Source organism: Nerophis lumbriciformis, linkage group LG16 (genome assembly GCF_033978685.3).
Source record: "Nerophis lumbriciformis linkage group LG16, RoL_Nlum_v2.1, whole genome shotgun sequence".
Classification (NCBI taxonomy): Eukaryota; Metazoa; Chordata; class Actinopteri; order Syngnathiformes; family Syngnathidae; genus Nerophis; species Nerophis lumbriciformis.
The window spans coordinates 43,012,099-43,038,984 of record NC_084563.2 but is presented as its reverse complement, the minus strand read 5'-3'; the positions used below and the strand labels follow the sequence as shown (position 1 = coordinate 43,038,984).

Here is a 26,886-nt window from a genome sequence, read left to right as displayed (position 1 = left end):
TCCAATATTCTGAATTTGTCCAACTCTTAATTACCGATTCCCATATCAACCGATACCGATATATACAGTCGTGGAATTAACACATTATTATGCTTAATTTTGTTGTGATGCCCCGCTGGATGCATTAAACAATGTAACAAGGTTTTCCAAAATAAATCAACTCAAGTTATGGAAAAAAATGCCAACATGGCACAGCCATATTTATTATTGAAGTCACAAAGTGCCTTTTTTTTTTTTAACATGCCTCAAAACAGCAGCTTGGAATTTGGGACATGCTCTCCCTGAGAGAGCATGAGGAGGATGAGGTGGGCGGGGTTAGCGGGATGTGTATATTGTAGCGTCCCAGAAGAGTTAGTGCTGCAAGGGCTTCTGGGTATTTGTTCTGTTGTGTTTATGTTGTGTTACGGTCTGAAATGTGTTTGTCATTCTTGTTTGGCGTGGGTTCACAGTGTGGCGCATATTTGTAACAGTGTTAAAGTTGTTTATACGGCCACCCTCAGTGCTACCTGTATGGCTGTTGACCAAGTATGTTTGCATTCACTTGTGTGTGTGAAAAGCCGTAGATATTATATGATTGGGCCGGCACTCAAAGGCAGTGCCTTTAAGGTTTATTGGCGCTCTGTACTTCTCCCTACGTCCGTGTACCACGCCGTACAGCGGCGTTTTTAAAAAGTCATACATTTGACTTTTTGAAACCGATACCGATAATTTCCGATATCACATTTTAAAGCATTTATCGGACGATAATATCGGCAGTCCGATATTAATCGGACATCTCTAGTTTTTAAGCACCCGTACGAAACCTGATAAAAGCTTTGCGTATACTTAGCGCCGGAATACGGAACATCAACGCAAGCGGTGGAAACGGAAAACATTGACATGAATAAAAACGGAAGGGTGCCGTTCTGTGGAAATAAATCCGAGGTGAGAGTCACTTTTCCCAACACTGATTGACAGAGACACAGCAACACCTGTGTGGCCAACACAAAGGCGAATGCAGATTACGGTCGCGGTCTGTCTCTGATGAATCAATTTTGCCAATTGATGCTGCAGTGAAAGACGCGACTGTGATGGACAGTGAGAGCCACAGCTGCAATTAGGATAGGACAAGAGAGAGTTATATTTATCCCACAATGGAGAAATTACGTTGCTGCAGTGCAGGTTTTACATACCCCGTTTCCGTATGAGTTGGGAAATTGTGTTAGATGTAAATATAAACGGAATACAATGATTTGCAAATCATTTTCAACCCATATTCAGTTGGATATGCTACAAAGACAACATATTTGATGTTCAAACTGATAAACGTTTTTTTTTTTTTTGCAAATAATCATTAACTTTAGAATTTGATGCCAGCAACACGTGACAAAGAAGTTGGGAAAGGTGGCAATAAATACTGATAAAGTTGAGGAATGCTCATCAAACACTTATTTGGAACATCCCACAGGTGAACAGGCAAATTGGGAACAGGTGGGTGCCATGATTGGGTATAAAAGTGGATTCCATGAAATGCTCAGTCATTCACAAACAAGGATGGGGCGAGGGTCACCACTTTGTCAACGAATGTGTGAGCAAATTGTTGAACAGTTTAAGAAAAACCTTTCTCAACCAGCTATTGCAAGGAATTTAGGGATTTCACCATCTACGGTCCGTAATATCACCAAAGGGTTCAGAGAATCTGGAGAAATCACTGCACGTAAGCAGCTAAGCCCGTGACCTTCGATCCCTCAGGCTGTACTGCATCAACAAGCGACATCAGTGTGTAAAGGATATCACCACATGGGCTCAGGAACACTTCAGAAACCCACTGTCAGTAACTACAGTTGGTCGCTACATCTGTAAGTGCAAGTTAAAACTCTCCTATGCAAGGCGAAAACCGTTTATCAACAACACCCAGAAACGCCGTCGGCTTCGCTGGGCCTGAGCTTGTTTGAAAAAAAAGAGTTAAAAGTGGGGCCACATGCTGACATATGCTCAACTGATCATGCTTAATTTATTACATCATTTGGGAAGCCTGTAGTTGATTTTTATTATGTAAATGTTATATTTTTATCAACATGTGATAGCAGGGACCCTGCCATTCAAAACTAGGCTGCTACATTACTAATGATTAATGTAGCATCAAGGGTTGGAATTGGGGGTTAAATCACCAAAAATGATTCCCCGGGCGCGGCCACCGCTGCTGCTCACTGCTCCCCTCACCACCCGGGGGTGATCAAGGGGGATGGGTCAAATGCAGAGAATAATTTCGCCACACCTCGTGTGTGTGTGACAATCATCATGTCATTATTTTGACTTAGTAAATATTGACTTAGTAAGACAAAATAATGACATACTTGTCAGGTAACTAGGACTGTTTTGTGTTTTGTTTCTACTTTACGGAAAAAATATCGAGATATATATCGTATATTGCAGTGACGTGCGGTGAGGTTCATGACTGGTGAGGCACTGACTTCATCACAGTCAGATTTACAAACATATGAACCCTAAAGAGTATCTTATTCACCATTTGATTGGCAGCAGTTAACGGGTTATGTTTAAAAGCTCATACCAGCATTCTTCCCTGCTTGGCACTCAGCATCAAGGGTTGGAATTGGGGGTTAAATCACCAACAATTATTCCCGGGCGCGGCGCCGCTGCTGCCCACTGCTCCCCTCACATCCCAGGGGGTGATCAAGGGGATGGGTCAAATGCAGAGGACAAATTTCACCACACCTAGTGTGTGTGACAATCATCGGTACTTTAACTCATTGGCGTTGTTAGGCCTATTTTAGGGGGGCTCAAGCCCCCCTAAAATATTCTTAAGCCCCCCTAAATAATTTGGTGTTTTTTTGGTTTTTTTTACAAATAAATGCCGACATATTCATTATAAAGTGGCCCAAATAGGAGTTTAAATAAATAATCATATAACCTGTTATTATTCACTCAGTTTCCCCTCACTTCGTAGCGTAAGGTAGAGAGCCCCTTTCGTGCGTCGGTATCCAATCCATTCCACTTGTTCATATAGAAAATGCCCACATCACTCAAATTCCAGCCCGCATTTTCTCTGCGACCTTGCTTGCGGTCCTGCAGGTGTACGAAGCACATTATCTTCCTTTACAATGAGTGAAGCTGCACAAAACCTTGTGTGTGCAATTGTAAATCATTTATTTTTTAACTTTTGTGTTTCTTGTAGAATCTATATAAAGTAATATACATTAGCCTATTGTTAAAATAATGAAAAAAACATCATTAAATATATTTGTTTTATTGTATTGTTACATTAATAGCTGTTTTATTATTATAGGATGGCTTGTTAAACATTTAATAGGATTTTCAGAGGGAGGAAAAACCAAGACATTTAATATAAAATGTAAAATGAATAAATACATAAAAAGAAAAAGAAAATATATGGTTAAAAGCCATCGTCCCGGGGAGCATTTCATTTTGTCCCGTGCATTTAAAAAAAATAATAATAATAACAATGAATAATTTCTGAGTCTTTGTTAGCCGTTTGTGAAGTTTTGTGCTCGTGCGTAACATTCGCTCGCATCCTGTGCATCTCCTGGGGGCAAAGCCCCCCCTGTCCTTAAAAGCTAGTGACGCCCCTGCCTTAACTTAACTTTAACTTTACACATACAAACTGTAGCACACAAAAAAGCACATTTAAAAAAAAAAACATTATTATGGTCTTACCTTTACTTATAAGTGCGGGAACAGTGGTGTTCGTGTTGGAGGAGTTGTGAATGAATGAAATATGAAATCCGTGTTGCAGTCTGCAGGTGTACCTAATGTTGTTTCCCTGCAGTCGTTCACGGCTCCTCCGGCGCGAGCAATGTTGTTTTTGCACTTTTTGGCTTCTTGTTAAGTGACTTTTTTTGGGTGGATTCGGTCTTGCACGTGGAGGGTTTGGGTGTGGGCTTTGGTTGGTGTGGCGCTCTCGTCGGGGGGTGCAGTCTGCGGCGGAGGTGCCTTAACCAGCACCAGGAGGCGGGGTTACGCGAGCCTCAGCCAGTGTCTTCGCAGCAGTTTTATGATCGCTCAGCACAAGAAATACTTTACACACATACAGTTGTTGACAAAATACACTGTACATTATATACCTCAGCTAACTAAACTATGGAAATGTATAATATAATTCATATAGCAATACGGTCTCACTGCACAGCAGGCCAGCAGTTAGCCGAGTCATTGCGCAATCCATGTTGAGGCACTGAGTGACGTGCCTCAACTGGCTGCTCACCGTCTCTTCTCAGTATTTGAACGGCAAATGTGAAAATTCAGCGATTTTGAATAAAAAATAATCTAAAACTGGTGAAGTTAAATGGAAAATAACTTTATAGTATAATCACTGAATACATATAACAATTTAATTAATTTTTCAGCATACGGAGCGGAAACCAAAAATTGTAGGCTTCTTCACGCGATGAGATGGAGACGTGATGGTGGCATCTTCCCTGTCCGTCCCCCTGGAGAGACACCACCTTAACTAACACATTTTCTGGGGGAAACCCTGAAATCTGTTCGCGGGCCAGCCGGCCTTCGAACCGTACGTTTGACACCCCTGCTGTAGATTAAACAATTTTTATGAAGTAATTCTGTATAGGTAACATAAAAACAGTCAAAATCTGGGGCTATCTTGGGTTGTGTTCCCGATCCAAGAAAGGTTCACGACTTAAGACATCTTAATTTTTGTATTAATCTTTCCCTGCTGAGGCGCAAAAAGCCCACAGAGGGAACCATTCTTGCCTGCTTTGACATCCCTCGCTCTTGTCTTTCACTCAGATTCCTTGAAATATTAATTGCTCTCCTGTCAACACAAAGCAATAGATCTAGATTTAATAACCAGATAGGAGATGTTTCCGTAATGAAATCAAGACGGAATGTAAAGATGATTCCGTGTTGCGAGATATCTACACTATTTTTAATCCATTTTTCTGGCAACTATGAAGAACTGTAATTCACACAGGAGAAAAACAGGCAAGCCAGAATGTAAGCGAACGTCTGTCGGTGACATGGTGAATAGGCTCTGACATAAACTTACATACATTATTACATTAGCAGGTGCAGTACTTTTGACATTTACTCACTACTCTCGTTTGTACTGATGTTGCTGTCATGGTTACACGGCTGCAAGTGGGTCAAGCTAAGAAAGGACGATATTAGCTACGGGTGAATATTTTAAGCCTGTGATACATCATGCAGGGGATATTTAAAACGGGCTAAGTGAAGGTTATAGCTTCTTTTAACGCTTTCCACTGCTGTCCCACATTATGTATTTATAGGTACCACATGCCGCACTTTCCAAGGTCTGGTTCGGGGGTCCGCTTGATGGAGCATTGCGTCACATTCAGGAGATCCAGGTTCCAATCTCCTTAGGTCTATGTGTGGAGTTTAAATGTTTGTGCTTGCAGGCACATCCATAGGCTAAGTGGCAAATTAATTGTTCTTAATGGTTCTAGTACAAATATGTTTAAAGGGGAACATTATCACAATTTCAGAATGGTTAAAACCATTAAAAATCAGTTCCCAGTGGCTTATTAGTTTTTTTCTAAATTTTACCCATCCCTAAAAAAAGCTTCAAAGTGCCTGATTTTAACCATCGTTATAAACACCCGTCCATTTTCCTGTGACGTCACATAGTGAAGCCAACACAAACAAACATGGCGGAAAGAACAGCAAGCTATAGCGACATTAGCTCGGATTCAGACTCGGATTTCAGTGGCTTAAGCGATTCAACAGATTACGAATGTATTGAAACGGATGGTTGTAGTGTGGAGGCAGGTAGCGAAAACGAAATTGAAGAAGAAACTGAAGCTATTGAGCCATATCGGTTTGAACCGTATGCAAGCGAAACCGACGAAAACGACACGACAGCCAGCGACACGGGAGAAAGCGAGGATGAATTCGGCGATCGCCTTCTAACCAACAATTGGTATGTGTTTGTTTGGCATTAAAGGAAACTAACAACTATGAACTAGGTTTACAGCATATGAAATACATTTGGCAACAACATGCACTTTGAGAGTGCAGACAGCCCAATTTTCATCAATTACCGTATTTTCCGCACTATAAGGCGCACCGGATTATTAGCCGCACCTTCAATGAATGGCATATTTCATAACTTTGTCCACCAATAAGCCGCCCCGGACTATAAGCCGCGCCTACGCTGCGCTAAAGGGAATGTCAAAAAAACAGTCAGATAGGTCAGTCAAACTTTAATAATATATTAAAAACCAGCGTTCTAACAACTCTGTTCACTCCCAAAATGTACGCAAATGTGCAATCACAAACATAGTAAAATTCAAAATAGTGCAGAGCAATAGCAACATAATGTTGCTCGAACGTTAATGTCACAACACACAAAATAAACATAGCGCTCACTTTCTGAAGTTATTCTTCATTCGTAAATCCTTCGTCTTCGGTGTCCGAAGTGAAAAGTTGGGCAAATGTGAGATCCAAAATGGCCGGTTCCGTCTCGTCGAAGTCATCGGAGTCAGTGTCACTGTTATCCAGCAGTTCTGTGAATCCTGCCTTCCGGAAAGCTCGGACCACAGTTGTGACCGAAATATCTGCCCAGGCATTTACGATCCACTGGCAGATGTTGGCGTCGTCTGGCGCTGCCTCCCTGTCTTAGTGAATGTGTGTTCGCCTTCTGTCATCCATTGTTCCCACGCAGTTAGCAGTCTAGCTTCGAATGCCCTGTTGACACCAATATGTAGCGGCTGGAGGTCTTTTGTCAATCCACCCGGAATGACGGCGAGTATTGAATTAAGCGCGTAAGCGTGTCTCTTAATGTGATGTTATGAGCTAGCAAATACACTACCCAGCATGCAACGATAGTTACGAGCATGCGCGGTAGCCCTGAGAAGCGTTGTATGCTGGCAGTTAGAATGTGGTTATGAGCACGCTGTGAGTAAACGTTGAGAACTCAGTTAACACGCCTCGTCTGCATTATTTATAATTAGACAGACAACACACTTAATAGGAGCCATTTTGGGGTCTTTACATAAACACACAAATGGAAATGAAACGTCACATATCCCAGCATGCACCGCGCGCTTCTCCGTCATCCACTGTTCCCACGCAGTTAGCAGTCTAGCTTCGAATGCCCTGTTGACACCAATATCTAGCGGCTGGAGGTCTTTTGTCAATCCACCCGGAATGACGGCGAGTATTGAATTAAGCGCGTAAGCGTGTCTCTTAATGTGATGTTATGAGCTAGCAAATATAACAACTACACTACCCAGCATGCAACGATAGTTACGAGCATGCGCGGTAGCCCTGAGAAGCGTTGTTGTATGCTGGGAGTTAGAATGTGGTTATGAGCACGCTGTGAGTAAACGTTGAGAACTCAGTTAACACGCCTCGTCTGCATTATTTATAATTAGACAGACAACACACTTAATAGGAGCCATTTTGGGGTCTTTACATAAACACACAAATGGAAATGAAACGTCACATATCCCAGCATGCACCGCATGCTTCTTCTTCTTCCGGGGGCGGGTGGTTGCTTACAGTACAAGAAGAAGCGCTTCCTGTTCTATGGGGGCGGGTGCTTACCTTGGCGGTTGCTTGCGTAGAAGAAGAAGCGCTTCCTGCTCTACCGGGAAAAAAGATGGCGGCTGTTTACCGAAGTTGCGAGAACGAAACTTTATGAAAATGAATCTTAATATTTATCCATATATAAAGCGCACCGGGTTAAAAGCCGCACTGTCAGCTTTTGAGTAAATTTGTGGTTTTTAGGTGCGGCTAATGGTGCGGAAAATACGGTAATATATTCTGTAGACATACCCTCATCCGCGCTTTTTTCCTGAAAGCTGATCTGTCCAGTTTTGGAGTTGATGTCAGAAGGCCAGGGAAGCTAGGGTTTAACTCGCTCGTCTGCGGGAACAAACTGCCGCCATTGCTTGCCGTGCTACCGAGGTCCTTTGTCTCTGAATTGCTCACACACTCCGGCAGATTCAATGGGGGTCTGGCGGCAGATTTCTTTGACTTTATCGTTGGAAATGCATCTGCTTTGAGTGTCGCAGGATATCCACACATTCTTGCCATCTCTGTCGTAGCATAGCTTTCGTCGGTAAAGTGTGCGGAACAAACGTCCAATTTCTTGCCACTTTCGCATCTTTGGGCCACTGGTGCAACTTGAATCCGTCCCTGTTCGTGTTGTTACACCCTCCGACAACACACCGACGAGGCATGATGTCTCCAAGGTACAAAACAGTCGAAAAAATGGAAAATAACAGAGCTGATTTGACTCGGTGTTTGAGAAAATGGCGGATTGCTTCCCGATGTGCGAATAATGGAAAGGCGTTTAATTCGCCAAAATTCACCCATTTAGAGTTCGGAAATCGGTTAAAAAAATATATGGTCTTTTTTCTGCAACATCAAGGTATATATTGACGCTTACATAGGTCTGGTGATAATGTTCCCCTTTAACCATGCCTGTGCCCAAAAATACGCTGCGCCTTATTTATCGTATTTTTCGGAGTATAAGTCGCACCTGCCGAAAATGCATAATAAAGAAGGAAAAAAAACATAAGTCGCACTGGAGCCCGGCCAAACTATGAAAAAAAAACTGCGACTTATAGTCTGAAAAATACGGTATGCGTTAAATACAGAAATAGCACCCGTAACTGACACGGCGCCTTTTAATACGGTGCACCCTATGGTCGCAAAAATACGGTATAGTGCAGGGGTAGGGAACCTATGGCTCTTTTGATGACTGCATCTGGCTCTCAGATAAATCCTAGCTGACATCGCTTAACACGATAAGTAATGAATAATTCCGGTGGTAATCACGGTGTTAAAAATAACCACGTATCAACCAGACTACAAAGCCTTCAGCAAAACCATACAGCACCAGAAGTCGCATTAATGGTAAGAAGTATTTTATTTATTATTGGTTACCTTCAGAGTAACTGTTTTTATAAAGAAAAAGAGACTTATTATACTGTATTTTTCGGAGTATAAGTCGCACCATCCGAAAAGGCATAATAAAGAAGGAAAAAAACATGTATAAGTCGCATTTTTTGGGGAAATGTATTTGATAAAGCCAACACCAAGAATAGACATTTGAAAGGCAATTTAAAATAAATAAAGAACAGTGAACAACAGGCTGAATAAGTGTACATTATCCATCCATCCATCTATCTTCTTCCGCTTATCCGAGGTCGGGTCGCCGGGGCAGCAGCCTAAGCAGGGAAGCCCAGACTTCCCTCTCCCCAGCCACTTCGTCCAGCTCCTCCCGGGGGATCCCGAGGCGTTCCCAGGCCAGCCGGGAGACATAGTCTTCCCAACGTGTCCTGGGTCTTCCCCGTGGCCTCCTACCAGTTGGACGTGCCCTAAACACCTCCCTAAGGAGGCGTTCGAGTGGCATCCTGACCAGATGCCCGAACCACCTTATCTGGCTCCTCTCGATGTGGAGGAGCAGCGGCTTTACTTTGAGCTCCTCCCGGATGACAGAGCTTCTCACCCTATCTCTAAGGGAGAGCCCCGCCACCCGGCGGAGGAAACTCATTTAGGCCGCTTGTACCCGTGATCTTGTCCTTTCGGTCATAACCCAAAGCTCATGACCATACGTAAGGATGGGAACGCAGATCGACCGGTAAATTGAGAGCTTTGCCTTCCGGCTCAGCTCCACAACGGATCGATACAGCGTCCGCATTACTGAAGACGCCGCACCGATCCGCCTGTCGATCTCACGATCCACTCTTCCCTCAAGACTCCTAGGTACTTGAACTCCTCCACTTGGGGCAGGGTCTCCTCCCCAACCCGGAGATGACACTCCACCCTTTTCCGGGACCACATCAGGCCTTTAATGTTGCACTTTTTGTATGTAGAAGAAAAGTGTTGTCATTTTATTTAATCTGAGCAACAACTTGAGGCAGTTTAATGTTGATTAACGTGGACCCCGACTTAAACAAGTTGAAAAACATATTCGGGTGTTACCATTTAGTGGTCAATTGTACGGAATATGTACTGTACTGTGCAATATACTAATAAAAGTCTCAATCAATCAATCAAAAAAAGCACTATATATGTCGAAAGGTTTTGTTAAAGGCCTACTGAAATGCGATTTTCTTATTTAAACGGGGATAGCAGGTCCATTCTATGTGTCATACTTGATCATTTCGCGATATTGCAATATTTTTGCTGAAAGGATTTAGTAGGGAACATCGACGATAAAGTTCGCAACTTTTGGTCGCTGATAAAAAGCCTTGCCTGTACCGGAAGTAGCAGACGAGTAGCGTGACGTCACAGGTTGTGGAGCTCCTCACATCCGCACATTGTTTACAATCATGGCCACCAGCAGCGAGAGCGATTCGGACAGAGAAATTAATTTGAGCGAGGATGAAAGATTTGTGGATGAGGAAAGTGAGAGTGAAGGACTAGAGGGCAGTGGGAGCGATTCAGATAGGGAAGATGCTGTGAGAGGCGGGTGGGACCTGATATTCAGCTGAGAATGACTAAAACAGTAAATAAACACAAGACATATATAAACTCTATTAGCCACAACACAACCAGGCTTATATTTAATATGCCACAAATTAATCCCGCATAACAAACACCTCCCCCCTCCCGTCCATATAACCCGCCAATACAACTCAAACACCTGCACAACACACTCAATCTCACAACCCAAAGTACCGTTCACCTCCCCAAAGTTCATACAGCACAAATATTTCCCCAAAGTCCCCAAAGTTACGTACGTGACATGCACATAGCGGCACGTACGTACGGGTAAGCGATCAAATGTTTGGAAGCCGCAGCTGCATGCGTACTCACGGTACAGCGTCTGCGCATCCAACTCAAAGTCCTCCTGGTAAGAGTCTCTGTTGTCCCAGTTCTCCACAGGCCAATGGTAAAGCTTGACTGTCATCTTCCGGGAATGTAAACAATGAAACACCGGCTGTGTTTGTGTTGCTGCAGTCGGCCGCAATACACCGCTTCCCACCCACAGCTTTCTTCTTTGCTGTCTCCATTGTTCATTGAACAAATTGCAAAAGATTCACCTACACAGATGTCCAGAATACTGTGGAATTTTGCGATGAAAACAGACGACTTAACAGCTGGCCACCATGCTGTCCCAAAATGTCCTCTACAATCCGTGACGTCACGCGCTGACGTCATCATACCGAGATGTTTTCAGCAGGATATTTCGCGCGAAATTTAAAATTGCACTTTAGTAAGCATGTGTTGCAATGTTAAGATTTCATCATTGATATATATCAGACTGCGTGGTCGGTAGTAGTGGGTTTCAGTAGGCCTTTAAGAAACCATTCTGAGCCTTATCTTATTTAGTTTTTATTTTATATATGTTGACCACATGAACCCTGGCAATGGACCCTGTGTGTATATGTATGGTATGCCATTGTTTACAAAGTTGGTAAGTAAATAACCAAAACATTTATATTTTGTTGTTTTCTTACTGTACCGAAAATGAACCGAACCGTGACCACTAAACCGAGGTACGTACCGAACCGAAATTTTTGTGTACCGTTACACCCCCTACGTACAACCCTTATTTACAGTATGGTTTGTAAAAAAAAAATAAAAATTTAACTGAACCACGAGGCAGCAAAGTCTTAATAAATGTGATTGCATGCTTACCCAGAATTCTCAGCTGAGTCACGGCGCCATGTAGACCGAAGAACATCCAGAGAGGGCGCGAGTTGTCCACACACACTTGCATGCCGACACTGGTGCCGTTGTGGCTGAGGATGACCTCCCCTTCTTGGTTGACCAGGAAGCCCAGGATGTCGCTGCTTTGGAGAGGCGTGGGCACTCGACACACGGCCCAAAACTCCTTCCTGTCCACCAGGGCCTCTGGATTATACGGCAGGTCACTGGGGCGCAGCACTGCCGGGTCGCAGGACGTCACGCCGTAGGACAAGGAGCCCGAACGGGCCGGACTGGACTTGGTGACTTTGATAAACACGCACTCTCCGGTTTGCAGGGGCCGGTTGGTAAAGACCAGAGTGCGCTCCTCGCGCGAATGCTCCGACCTGGCCACGGTCTGCTTGTCTAACGTCTTAATGTGGGCGCCGCGCAGCTGGTGGAAATGCAGATCGCTCTCCAGGGCGGACGGCAAAAGAGAGGACTGCTGCGAGTTGAGGGAGTTCTGGGGGATGGGACAGGTGGAGGAGGCGGACGCCAGGTGAAGCGTGTGGCGGTGAGAGAGGCCGTGGGAGGGCCCGCCGTCGTCCAGCTGGAGATTGAGATCGCATAGGCTGACGGAGAGACGGGAGTCGTCTGTCTCGCGCCGCAGGGAGGAGGAGCGCGCTGTTGTAAAAGAGCGTGGGCGTAGGCAGTCGGGAGGAACAATCTCACTGTCTGAAAAAAGGAATAGCGAGACAAGCAATTAGATACTTTTGTCAAGCAGTTCAGTTAAATGCAAGAGTTTGATGTCGGTTAGAATCTGGAGCACAAGAGAATGGTTAAACAGAAGGAAAGCTGCTGCATTGGTACCCAAGAGATCAGTGACGTGCAGTCACTAGAGGCAGGTGAGGCCGCGCCTCACGTGCCATCATGGAAAGAAAAAAAATTTAAAAAGAAAAAATGTTTATTAAATTGTTATATGTATCTAGTGATTATACTATAAAGTTATTTTCCATTTAACTTCACCCGTTTTAGATTATTTTTTATTTAAAATCGCTGAATTTTCACATTTGCCGTTCAAATACTGAGAAGAGACGGTGCGGTGAACAGCAGCCAGTTGAGGCACGTCACTCAGTGCCTCAACATGGACGGACTCGGCTAACTGCTGGCCTGCTGTGCAGTGAGACCGTATTGCTATATGAACTATATTATACATTCCCATAGTTTAGTTAGCTGAGGTATATAATGTACAGTGTATTTTGTCAACAACTGTATGTGTTTAAAGTATTTCTTGTGCTGAGCGATCATAAAACGGCTGCAAAAGGCGCACTGGCTGAGGCTCGCCTCCTGCACCCTCGCCGTAGAATTGTTATATCAACTAAAGCCCACACTTAAACTTTCCACGTGCAAGATTGAATGTATTTAAAAAAGTTATTTCATAAGAAGCCAAAAAGTGCAAAAACAATAATGTTCGTGTTGGAGGACTTGTGAATGACTGCAGGGCCACAACATTAGGTACACCTGCAGACTGCAGGTGTACCTAATTCACAACTCCTCCAACACGAACATTATTATTTTTGCACTTTTTGTCTTCTTATTAAATAACTTTTGTAACCTATTTTTATGGGCTTTCCTCTTTGTGATGTTAAGTTCCTGTTATGCGCTGTTATACAGTATATGCCTTGAGCTCTTATTTTGAAGGCGCTAAGAGCGGAAGTGATGACACGTTGGAGTGGAGCGGAAGTTTTTGAAAGAAGGTAAATAAAGTGGTCCTCGTGTAAACTGGAGCCTCCGTGTTTGTTATTTTGTAGTTTCATCCAGTATAGGCGGCATTTATAAACCCTCGGTTACACTTTTTTAAATAGATTCAATCTTGCACATGGAAAGTTTAAGTGAGGGCTTTAGTTGATATAACACTCTCGTCAGGGGGTGCATTAATCCAGCACAACAGCGGCTCATGGACTTATTTTATAAGTAAAGGTAAGACCATAATAACGTTTTTTTTAATTAAATGTGCTTTTTTGTGTGCTACAGTTTGTATGTGTAAAGTTAAAGTTAAGTTAAAGTACCAATGATTGTCACACACACACTAGGTGTAATGAAATTTGTCCTCTGCATTTGACCCATCACCTTGATCACCCCCTGGGAGGTGAGGGGAGCAGTGGGCAGCAGCGGCGCCGCGCCCGGGAATCATTTTTGGTGATTTAATAACCCCCAATTCCAACCCTTGATGCTGAGTGCCAAGCAGGGAAAAATGCTGGTATGAGCTTTTAAACATAACCCGTTAACTGCTGCCAATCAAATGGTGAATAAGATACTCTTTAGGGTTCATATGTTTGTAAATCTGACTGTGATGAAGTCAGTGCCTCACCAGCCATCAATCTCACCGCACGTCACTGCAAGAGATATACAATTTTAGTACCGTGCAATTGAGAATAATATATTTTACATATGAAATGGTGCATGCTATGTGTGTTCTGTTGACACAGTGGACCCTACAGCCGTGGTCCAAAGTTGTACATCACATGGACAAAGATAAGACCTTCTAGGGCAGTGGTTCTCAACCTATTTTCAGTGATGTACCCCCTTGTGAACATTTTTTTAAATTCAAGTACCCCCTAATCAGAGCAAAGCATTTTTGGTTGAAAAAAAGAGATAAAGAAGTACAATACAGCACTATGTCATCAGTTTCTGATTTATTAAATTGCATAACAGTGCAAAATATTGCTCATTTGTAGTGGTCTTTCTTGAACTATTTGGAAAAAAAATATATAAAAATAACTAAAAACTTGTTGAAAAATAAACAAGTGATTCAATTATAAATAAAGATTTCCACACATAGAAGTAATCATCAACTTAAAGTGCCCTCTTTGGGGATTGTAATAGAGGATTCATGAACTTACATCTAAACATTTCTTCACAAAAAAAGAAATCTTTAACATCAATATTTATGGAACATGTCCACAAAAAATCTAGCTGTCAACACTGAATATTGCATTGTTGCATTTCTTTTCACAGTTCTTTTTGACAGACATTTTAGTGAGAAACCTGAGCTTGTGCTTCACTGAGTTTATGAACTTACATTCATATTTTGTTGAAGTATTATTCAATAAATATATTTATAAAGGATTTTTGAATTGTTGCTATTTTTAGAATATTTAAAAAAAATCTCAAGTACCCCTTGGCATACCTTTAAGTACCCCCATTTGAGAACCACTGTTCTAGGGGAAAGTTCTGTAGTCAGATGAAACAAAGATTGAGCTGTTTGACCACAATACCCAGCAATATGTTTAGAGAAGAAAAGGTGAGGCCTTTAATCCCAGGAACACCATACCTACCGTCAAGCATGGTGGTGGTAGTATTATGCTCTGGGCCTGTTTTGCTGCCAATGGAACTGGTGCTTTACAGAGAGTAAATGGGACAATGAAAAGGAGGATTACCTCCAAATTCTTCAGGACAACCTAAAATCATCAGGTTGGGTCTTGGGCGCAGTTGGGTGTTCCAACAGGACAATGACCCCAAACACACGTCAAAAGTGGTAAAGGAATGGCTAAATCAGGCTAGAATTAAGGTTTTAGAAAGGCTTTCTCAAAGTCCTGACTTACAAACCCCGTTTCCATATGAGTTGGGAACTTGTGTTAGATGTAAATATAAACTGAATACAATGATTTGCAAATCATTTTCAACCCATATTCAGTTGAATATGCTACAAAGACAACATATTTGATGTTCAAACTGATAAAAATGTTTGCAAATAATCATTAACTTTAGAATTTGATGCCAGCAACACGTGACAAAGTTGAGGAATGCTCATCAAACACTTATTTGGAACATCCCACAGGTGAACAGGCAAATTGGGAAAAGGTGGGTGCCATGATTGGGTATAAAAGTAGATTCCATGAAATGCTCAGTCATTCACAAACAAGGATGGGGTGAGGGTCACCACTTTGTCAACAAATGCGTGAGCAAATTGTTGAACAGTTTAAGAAAAACCTTTCTCAACCAGCTATTGCAAGGAATTTAGGGATTTCACCATCTACAGTCCGTAATATCATCAAAAAGTTCAGAGAATCTGGAGAAATCACTGCACGTAAGCAGCTAAGCCCGTGACCTTCGATCCCTCAGGCTGTAATGCATCAACAAGCGACATCAGTGTGTAAAGGATATCACCACATGGGCTCAGGAACACTTCAGAAACCCACTGTCAAAATGATTTGGTGTGCAGTGTAAATGGGGCCAAAAATAGGGGAAGGAGGGTAGAAAATCGAATTAAAAGGTGCTGGCTTTGGAGAGTTTCTCCAGCATAGGCGCCTATTTCGTAGGTGCTTCGGGGCCCGAGAACCCACGTGGCAACTTTCAATCTTTAAAATAATTTTTTGCATGATCAATCTTGTTGTTGTTAATTTTGTGGCGAGTTTGGTCCGTTTTACATAATAAAAAAGTCACTAACCATATGGGTCTATAACCAACAAAGCCTAACCAAGATTTAATTGTGCCTGATTATGAACTAATGACATAATCATCTTGACTTTGAACATACTGCACACATGTGAATGAAGGGCATACTTACTCAACAGCCATACATGTCACACTAAGGGTGGCAGTATGAACAATGCCAACACTGTCATAAACATGTGCACCGACTCTTCCGGGACGCTACAATATAAACAAACGCCATCGGTGGATCTACAACATCCACTGTAATGATACCACGTACAATAGCGTATCTAGTCGATACTACTATGATTACATCGATATTTTTTAACATCACAAAATTTTCTTTCGTTTTTAAAAAAAATGTATATTGTGTTTATAAACTCAGGAAATATGTCCCTGGACACATGAGGACTTTGAATTGTCCAGTTGGAACACCCAACCGCGCCCAAGACCCAACATCCGGGCTGATGATTTTAGGTTGTCCTGAAGAATTTAGAGGTAAACCTCCTTTTTCACTGTCCCATTTAAAGCACCAGTTGCATTGGCAGCAAAACAGGCCCAGAGCATAATACTACCACCACCATGCTTGACGGTAGGTATGGTGTTCCTGGGATTAAAGGCCTCATCTTTTCTCCTCCAAACATATTGCTGGGTTTTGCGGCCAAACAGCTCAATTTGTATTTATTCTGACCACAGAACTTTCCTCCAGAAGGTCTTATCTTTGTCCATGTGATGTCAGATGAAACAAAAATTTAGCTGTTTGGCCACAATACCCAGCAATATGTTTGGAGGAGAAAAGGCAAGGCACCATGAATGTTTTTTGTGACCAACAAGTATGTTTTCCAATCACTCTATCACAAACAAATAAGAGTTGTAGAAATCATGAGAAAATCGAGACAATATGTTCTTTACAAGTGTATGTAAACCAGTGACGTGCAGTCACTAGAGGCAGGTGAGGCCCCTGCCTCACCTGCCATCATGGAAAGAAAAAAAATGTAAAAAGAGAAAAAATTAATTAAATTGTTATATGTATTCAGTGATTATACTATAACGTTATTTTCCATTTAACTTCGCCAGTTTTAGATTATTTTTATTCAAAATCGCTGAATTTTCACATTTGCCGTTCAAATACTGAGAAGAAGAACCCTCCCGATTTTCCCGTGAGACTCCCGAATTTCAGCGCCCCTCTCAAAAATCTCCCGGGGCAACAATTCTCCCGAATTTCTCCCGGACAACAATATTGGGGGTGTGCCTTAAAGGCACTGCCTTTAGCCTCCTCTCTCACCTGAAACCTTCAGCCCTTAACAGCCGCATGCTGTCCAGGCGTCCCTTTTTCCTCCATATAAACAGCGTGCAGGCCCAGTCACACAACAATGTAGCGTTGGACGAGTTTAACAATGGTCTTTACTCGAAGATGTCAAGAAATGCTGACACGTTGTATGATCAATTAACTGGTTTAATGATAACTTTAATTTCAAGCACAAACACACAAGTGAATGCAAAGTATACTTGGTCAACAGCCATACATGCCACACTGACGGTAGCCATATAAACAACTTTGACACTGTTACAAAAAAAAAAAGGGTGGAGTGCCATCTCCGGGTTGGGGAGGAGATCTTGCCCCAAGTGGAGGAGTTCAAGTACCTCGGAGTCTTGTTCACGAGTGAGGGAAGAGTGGATCGTGAGATCGACCGGTGGATCGGTGCGGCGTCTTCAGTAATGCGGACGCTGTATCAATCCGTTGTGGTGAAGAAGGAGCTGAGCCGGAAGGCAAAGCTCTCAATTTTCCGGTCGATCTACGTTCCCATCCTCACCTATGGTCATGAGCTTTGGGTTATGACCGAAAGGACAAGATCACGGGTACAAGCGGCCAAAATGAGTTTCCTCCGCCAGGTGGCGGGGCTCTCCCTTAGAGATAGGGTGAGAAGCTCTGTCATCCGGGAGGAGCTCAAAGTAAAGCCCCTGCTCCTCCACAACGAGAGGAGCCAGATGAGGTGGTTCGGGCATGTGGTCAGGATGCCACCTAAACGCCTTCCTCGGGAGGTGTTTCGGGCACGTCCGACCGGTAGGAGGCCACGGGGAAGACCCAGGACACGTTGGGAAGACTATCTCTCCTGGCTGGCTTGGGAACGCCTCGGGATCCCCCGGGAGGAGCTGGACGAAGGGGCTGGAGAAAGGGAAGTCTGGGTTTCCCTGCTTAGGCTGCTGCCCCCGCGACCCGACCTCGGATAAGCGGGAGATGGATGGATGGATGGACAAATATGCGCCACAATGTGAACCCACACCAAACAAGAATGACAAACACATTTCGGGAGAACATCCACACCGTAACACAACATAAACACAACAGAACAAATACCCAGAAACCCTTGCAGCACTAACTCTTCCAGGACACTACAACAACATCTACGGCTTTTGGAGCTCAGTGCACAACTGCACACACAACAAAAGGAGACAAAGCAGAAGAACGATGAAGAGACATGGCGACGACGAGTAAGAAGAAGAAATACGCTTGCAAGTTCCAAAATGATTGGAAAAAAGAATTTAATTTCATCCAGGACAGCTCGAAAGGGGAAGGGGTATGCTGCCTGCAACTCAACCCCGCCCCCAACACCCCATCTCCCGAATTCGGAGGTCTCAAGGTTGGCAAGTATGAGTGTGCCTCCGCATATTTTTAACGAACAAAAATGTGAAAAGGTTGAAAAACACTGCTCTAGAGGTAAAAGGTGCACAACACTTTAGTTAAGTTGCAGACAACTTCAAATAAAGTCAGTGGTGGTCAAGTGCAACTGTGGAAAAGAACCATAATTGCAGTTATTCATGTATTTTCTTCCCCTTATTCTGTTCAAGGTCGCATGCGACCTGGAGCCTATACTGCCTGACCTTGAGTGAGAGGCAGAATTTACCCTGGACTGCTTTCCAAATGTACAACTTGCTGAGTTTTTCTAATAACTCCAGACAATTCTCACAACTATTAGTCACTTCTTTCACTGGCCTAACACCTATTTTGCCGTCTGAGCCTTTTTTGAATAATTAACCACCTGGTGTGCTAATCCGTTGTAAGCATACAACTTACAAAGACCAAAGAGTGATTGAGAGAGAAAGGCAGCATGTCCACTTTGGCAAAAACACTCTTTGGCTCGGACAGTAAATGTTTTTGATTAGGGAATGGGCGAGATAATGTAGTCCCTGGGGAGGTTGGCCGTGAGGATCTCCTATCCAGAGCGAAGAAAGCGTGCCAGAAACGTGAGCCAGTTTTGGAGTGCGCTGGGAGAGGAGATTTACTCTCACTCAGTCACACACACACAGTCTCTCCAACGGCTTATCTTTATCCTAAGTCTTGGGAGGTTACAACCAAAGGTAAAAAAAGAAAGACTGGAAGATATACAATGTAAAGGAAGATTATAGAGATTTGAGTCTGCGTACGCTAGGCTCCCTCCTGCTCTTTGTCCTTGAACACTACTAACAAGTTTCCATCTCCTAATACTTTTGCTATTGAACGTTGTACAGATGGGTTCTTATAAGAAGAACGGCGGTTGCACAGGGGTGGGCGCATACACTATGCTTTAGTCATGAACGAACGTACAACGCTTTAGTCTTCGTATCAAACCTAACGTAAACATATTTAAATCCATCCATCCATCCATCTTCTTCCGCTTATCCGAGGTCTAAGCAGGGAAGCCCAGACTCCCCTCTCCCCAGCCATTTCGTCCAGCTCTTCCCGGGGGATCGCGAGGCGTTCCCAGGCCAGCCGGGAAGTGTCCTGGGTCTTCCCCGTGGCCTCCTACCGGTCGGACGTGCCCTAAACACCTCCCTAGGGAGGCGTTTGGGTGGCATCCTGACCAGATGCCCGAACCACCTCATCTGGCTCCTCTACATGTGGAGGAGCAGCGGCTTTACTCTGAGCTCCTCCCGAATGACAGAGCTTCTCACCCTATCTCTAAGGGAGAGCACCGCTACCCGGCGGAGGAAACTAATTTCGGCCACTTGTACCCGTGATCTTGTCCTTTCGGTCATAACCCAAAGCTCATGACCATAGGTGAGGATGGGAACGTAGATCGACCGGTAAATTGAGAGCTTTGCCTTCCGGCTCAGCTCCTTGTTCACCACAATGGATCGATACAGCGTCCGCATTACTGAAGACGCCGCACCGATCCGCCTGTCGATCTCACGATCCACTCTTCCCTCACTCGTGAGCAAGACTCCGAGGTACTTGAACTCCTCCACTTGGGGCAGGGTCTCCTCCCCAACCCGGAGATGGCACTCCACCCTTTTCCGGGCGAGAACCATGGACTTGGACTTGGAAGTGCTGATTCTCATCCCAGTCGCTTCACACTCGGCTGCGAACCGATCCAGTGAGAGCTGAAGATCCTGGCCAGATGAAGCCATCAGGACTACATCATCCGCAAAAAGCAGAGACCTAATCCTGCAGCCACCAAACCGGATCTCCTCAACGCCTTGACTGCGCCCAGAAATTCTGTCCATAAAAGTTATGAACAGAATCGGTGACAAAGGGCAGCCTTTTAAAATGTATATCCAATCTTCCTTTTACAGAAAATAGCTCTAAGAAACATTACTGGAAATGCGTACAGGGAACCCACGTACCCAATATTCAAACAGTTAAACGTATTAAAATGTTATGAATTGGTAGAGTATATCTTAAAAATAATGTACAAAGCACATACAAAAAAATCGATCAAACCACATTAAAAAAAGATTTGCTAAAAGAGAAAGTAATGATAATATAAACGTAAGTGAGATCTTTATTAAATTGAGATTAAAAAGCCGCAACAATGAAAAAAGGCATTTCAGTCAAAGTTTATGGAACAAACTGGACAGTGGAACAAGTGCTATTTAAGTATTTAAAAGAATTAAAATCATGATGATGAAAATATATGATTTGGAGTAAATTACTGTTTTCATGATTGTTTATTTTGTAGTGTTACGAAATAGAAATATTGCCATAATACTAGAGATGTCTGATAATATCGGCAGTTTGATATTATCGGCTGATAAATGCTTTAAAATGTAATATCGGAAATTATCGGTTTCAAAAAGTAAAATGTATGACTTTTTAAAACCCCGCTGTACTGAGTGGTACACGGACGTAGGGTGAAGTACAGAGCAGTTGCGTCTCCCAGTCATACTTGCCAACCCTCCCGATTTTCCCGGGAGACTCCCGAATTTCAGTGCCCCTCCCGAAAATCTCCCGGGGCAACCATTCCCCCGAATTTCTCCCGATTTCCACCCAGACAACTATATTGGGGGCATGCCTTAAAGGGACTGCCTTTGCGTGCCGGACCAATCACATAATATCTACGGCTTTTCACACATACAAGTGAATGCAAAGCATACTTGGTCAACAGCCATACAGGTCACACTGAGGGTGGCCGTATAAACAACTTTAACACTGTTACAAATATGCGCCACACTGTGAACCCACACCAAACAAGAATGACAAACACATTTCGGGAGAACATCCGCACCGTAACACAACATAAACACAACACAACAAATACCCAGAATCCCTTGCAGCACTAACTCTTCCGGGATGCTACAATATACACCCCCCCCTATCCCCTACCCTACCCCCCCCCCCCCCCCACTCAACCCCGCCCACCTTAACCTCCTCATGCTCTCTCAGGGAGAGCATGTCCCATATTCCAAGCTGCTGTTTTGAGGCATGTTAAAAAAAATAATGCACTTTGTGACTTCAATAATAAATATGGCAGTGCCATGTTGGCATTTTTTTCCATAACTTGAGTTGATTTATTTTGGAAAACCTTGTTACATTGTTTAATGCATCCAGCGGCGCATCACAACAAAATTAGGCATACTAATGTGTTAATTCCACGACTGTATATATCGGTATCGGTTGATATCGGAATCGGTAATTAAGAGTTGGACAATATCGGAATACTGGATATCGGCAAAAAAAACATTATCGGACATCTCTACATAATACGTTTTCTGAGTTGAACAACACATGTAACTGTGTGAATAGGGGGTAGATATTATAGGTTTAGACTTCTTTCTGCTCCTTTTTATTCATTATTTATTTATTTGACCTTGAATGAATGAAATAAAACAAAAATGAAAAAAGATGGAGCCCGCAAACATTACAGTTTTAAAAACACTGGGCTGGAAGAATAGCGGAATTCTGCTAATTAACGGACATCTGGTATCCCTGCAACAAATAGTATGAACATACAATTGTAAGCATAAGCTATACTAATCTCTATTATGCATGAATATTCAATATGCATCATTAACTTATAAGTAACGTACAAAATCCCTAAAAGCCTTTTCAATTGTCAGTTTAAAGTTAAAATAAAAAGCAGCAGCAGTATTTGTTGTGTGCAATTTAAGCAGAATTTTTGCAGAATCCTTGATGCAGTATAAACAGTATGTTTTTTGTATTAAATATATTAAGCAAAGCACATACAATAAATACACATTATAAAAAGGAGAAAATACGGTTAGTATTGGTATCGGATTGTTATCGTTAGACTTACTTAGACTTAGACTTCAACCTGCTCAGTGGCCTTGTGGTTAGAGTGTCTGCCCTGAAATCGGTAGGTTGTGAGTCATACCAAAGACTATAAAAATGGGACCCGTTACTCAGCTTAAGGGTTGGAATTGGGGGTTAAATCACCAAAATGATTCCTGAGCGCAGCCACCGCTGCTGCTCACTGCTCCCCTCACCTCCCAGGGGAGTGGGACAAGGGGATGGGTCAAATGCAGAGAGTAATTTCACCACACCGAGTGTAGTACTTTTTACTTAAATTTTTTTAAACAGGGGAAATGTTTGACACACAGTAGCTCAATAGCAAAATGATGAAAACCTCAGATGCTACTGTCACTTATTTCAGGCGTACATCAAAACCATGTTGTTGCAAGTGCAGGCTCAAAAAGTCCAAAAAGTAAACGAACAAACAAGAAAAACAAGAGGGAAAGAACACAAAAGGACAAAAAAAGACATTAAAGAGAACAGAGCTGATGTAATCTTACTGCCAACCTCAGCAGTGCCATTTCTACATACAAATGCAAGAAAAAAACGGAGCCTAAATGATAAAATCCGAATAATGAGTAAAAAAAAATATTGATTTATACATATTGCGCACATGCATAAATAACATCCACATACACCGCGGTGCTCCACACGATCAGAGACAGAAACAGACCCAACGAAGCGACCGAGAGCTATCCTAGGCAGCCCACCGGCCCCCAGCCAATGTCTGGTCCGCACGGATGAGCGAGAATCTGTCCAGGGAAGCCGAAGTGTCCGACACATGCTCATTCAGCCAAGACCCCTGTAAAGCCTGTCCATCCTACCGGAGTGACAGCGAACATCCAACCTCCGGCAAACACGGCCCAACGCTCAACGCCAGCTCCGCAACCCCCCGTCTCCGGTGAGTAGAGTGGTCTGATGTGCAAACAACTGAGCCATGGCCAAACGACTCCCTGAAGCAGATCCAAGAGTTGACTTTAGTTTTTACATTGCATGTCTAATATACAAGGTTGTCTGTCACATGACGTTTGAACTACTAATTCTCAGTAAAACCAGACTATTACTTTTACGGACTATTACTATAGCAGCAGTGTTTACTTGCATTTTAAAAACAATGCATTTTTAAAAGGCTGGTTTAAACCAAATTCATTCAATAGTGATTAATCATGTGCATGTTTAAAGTATTACTGCCCCACCCAACGACTGCGAGGTGATATGAAATGACAATGAACAGGAGCAGCAGAAGAGAGGGAGAAAGTCAGTCCGGTCTTTGCCATAGATCAGGGGTGGGCAATTAATTTTTACCGGGGGCCGCAGGAGCAACCCGAGCACTGCTGGAGGGCCAAACCGACAATATTTCAATTAAATTTTGCTCAAATTATTTTTGATGTACCGTAAGATAAATAATAATAATAATAATATTTTCCATCCATCCATCCATTTTCTACCGCTTATTCCCTTCGGGGTCGCTGGAGCCTATCTCAGCTACAATCGGGCGGAAGGCGGGGTACACCCTGGACAAGTCGCCACCTCATTTAACCTAACTTATCCTTATACAAAAGCAGATGGCTTTTGATGGTTTTATTTTTAACACTTCCTGATGTATAATACAATGCAAAAATGTAAATTTCTGTCACTTTATCCCATACTTGCCAACCCTCCTGGATTTTCCGGGAGACTCCCGAAATTCAGCGCCTCTCCCGAAAACCTCCCAGGACAAATTATCTCCCGAAAATCTCCCGAAATTCAGGCGGACTCAGGTCCGTAAACGGTGTGCCTGCCCAATGACGTTATAACTGTAGAATGATCGAGGGCGAGTTCTTGGTTCCTTATGTGGGTTTATTGTTAGGCAGTTTCATTAACGTCCTCCCAGCGCGGTAACAACACACAACAACAGCAGTCACGTTTTCTTCTACCGTAAAGCAGTTCGTCTGCCGTAAACAGCAATGTTGTGACACTCTTAAACGGGACAATACTGCCATCTAGTGCATTTGATGAAAGCACTTTTGTGCGTGCCACACAGCAATGCATCATCAGAGAGGGTGTTCAGCATGGTTAGAAAAATAGTGACAGAGAATAGAACAAGGATGGACAATTCAACCCTTAACACAACAAGTATATGTGTAAATAAATGAACACTGAAATTCAAGTATTTCTTTTATATATATATATATATATATATATATATATATATATATATATATATATATATATATATATATATATATATCAGTGACGTGCGGTGAGGTTCATGGCTGGTGAGGCACTGATTTCATCACAGTCAGATTTACAAACATATGAACCCTAAAGAGTATCTTATTCACCATTTGATTGGCAGCAGTTAACGGGTTATGTTTAAAAGCTCATACCAGCATCAAGGGTTGGAATTGGGGGTTAAATCACCAAAAATGATTCCCGGGCGCGGCGCCGCTGCTAACCACTGGTCCCCTCACCTCCCAGGGGGTGAACAAGGGGATGGGTCAAATGCAGACGACAAATTTCATTACACCTAGTGTGTGTGTGACAATCATTGGTACTTTAACTTAACTTTAACTTTACACATACAAACTGAAGCACACAAAAAGCACATTTAAAAAAAAAAAAAAAACGTTATTATGGTCTTACCTTTACTTATAAATTAAGTCCATGCGCCGCAACTAAAGCCCTCACTTAAACTTTCCACGTGCAAGATTGAATCTATTTAAAAAAGTGTAACCGAGGGTTTATAAATGTCGCCTATACTGTATGAAACTACAAAATAACAAACACGGAGGCTCCAGTTTACACGACGACCACTTTATTTACCTTCTTTCGAAAACTTCCGCTCCACTCCGTGTCATCACTTCCGCTCTTAGCGCCTTCAAAATAAGAGCTCAAGGCATATACTGTATAACAGCGCATAACAGGAACTTAACATCACAAAGAGGAAAGCCCATGAAAATAGGTTACAAAAGTTATTTAATAAGAAGCCAAAAAGTGCAAAAACAATAATGTTCGTGTTGGAGGAGTTGTGAATTGGATACACCTGCAGTCTGCAGGTGTACCTAATGTTGTGGCCCTGCAGTCATTCACAACTCCTCCAACATGAACATTATTGTTTTTGCACTTTTTTGGCTTCTTATGAAATAACTTTTTTAAATAGATTCAATCTTGCACGTGGAAAGTTTAAGTGTGGGCTTTAGTTGATATAACAATTCTACGGCGGGAGTGCAGGAGGCGGGATTACTGGAGCCTCAGCCAGTGCGTCTTTTGCAGCCGTTTTATGATCGCTCAGCACAAGAAATACGTTACACACATACAGTTGTTGACAAAATACACTGTACATTATATACCTCAGCTAACTAAACTATGGAAATGTATAATATAATTCATATAGCAATACGGTCTCACTGCACTGCAGGCCAGCAGTTAGCCGAGTCCGGAATCCATGTTGAGGCACTGAGTGACGTGCCTCAACTGGCTGCTGTTCACCGCACTGTCTCTTCTCAGTATTTGAACGGCAAATGTAAAAATTCAGCGATTTTGAATAAAAATATTCTAAAACTGGTGAAGTTAAATGGAAAATAACTTTATAGTATAATCACTGGATACATATAACAATTTAATTATTTTTTTTTCTTTTTACATTTTTTTTTCTTTCCATGATGGCAGGTGAGGCCCCGCCTCACCTGCCTCTAGTGACTGCACGTCACTGATATATATATATATATATATATATATATATGAAATACTTGACTTGGTGAATTCTAGCTGTAAATATACTCCTCCCCTCTTAGCCACGCCCCCAACCAACACGCCATTTGTCATCAAATTTTCTTTTTTTAGCGTCTCGGGGATAACCGGGCATCACTTGTCGCTGTGCACCTTCACTCACAGCTTACACACGGACATACGCCCATAAATAACACTTTTCAAAATAAAAGCAGCACAGTTGTATTGCACGCACGACATAGATGTTTTTTTAAATTTATTTTGTAATTTGTGATTGGCCTCACGTGGGCCGGACAGGGACGTACAAAGGGCCGGATGTGGCCCGCGGGCCGCAGAATGCCCAGGTCTGCCATAGAAGCTTAGGATGTTCTTTATTCCTTGGCAAAGGCCCATATTTCATTCATCTGGGTAGAAGGCTTTGAACGGCTGGCTCTTTGATGACACATGGACATAACAAAGAGAAGGGCAAAATGCCCGATAAGTCACAAAAGCTATGTCCCTTAGGTCATGGACAGAATTCAGCATGTGTCACTGTTGTTTGACAAAAAGAATGCATGACCTCAGCAATACTAACCTCCATCTTAAGGCAACCTTCTTTCACGTTTGCATGCAGACATCCAATCAGTGCCATCTCATGTCTCATGTGC

At 42.9% G+C, this 26,886-nt stretch overlaps 1 protein-coding gene across 11 annotated transcripts in view; it reads right to left on the bottom strand.

Moving 5' to 3' along the window:
• neurl1aa (neuralized E3 ubiquitin protein ligase 1Aa) overlaps positions 1-26,886 on the bottom strand; it is a 166,932-nt gene that overhangs the window by 37,974 nt on the left and 102,072 nt on the right. For all 11 annotated transcript variants that reach the window (XM_061977180.2, XM_061977181.2, XM_061977187.2 and 8 more), the window contains exon 4: positions 11,593-12,315. In XM_061977180.2, the coding sequence (XP_061833164.1) occupies positions 11,593-12,315 (723 nt within the window). The remainder of the gene's footprint in view (positions 1-11,592; positions 12,316-26,886) is intronic.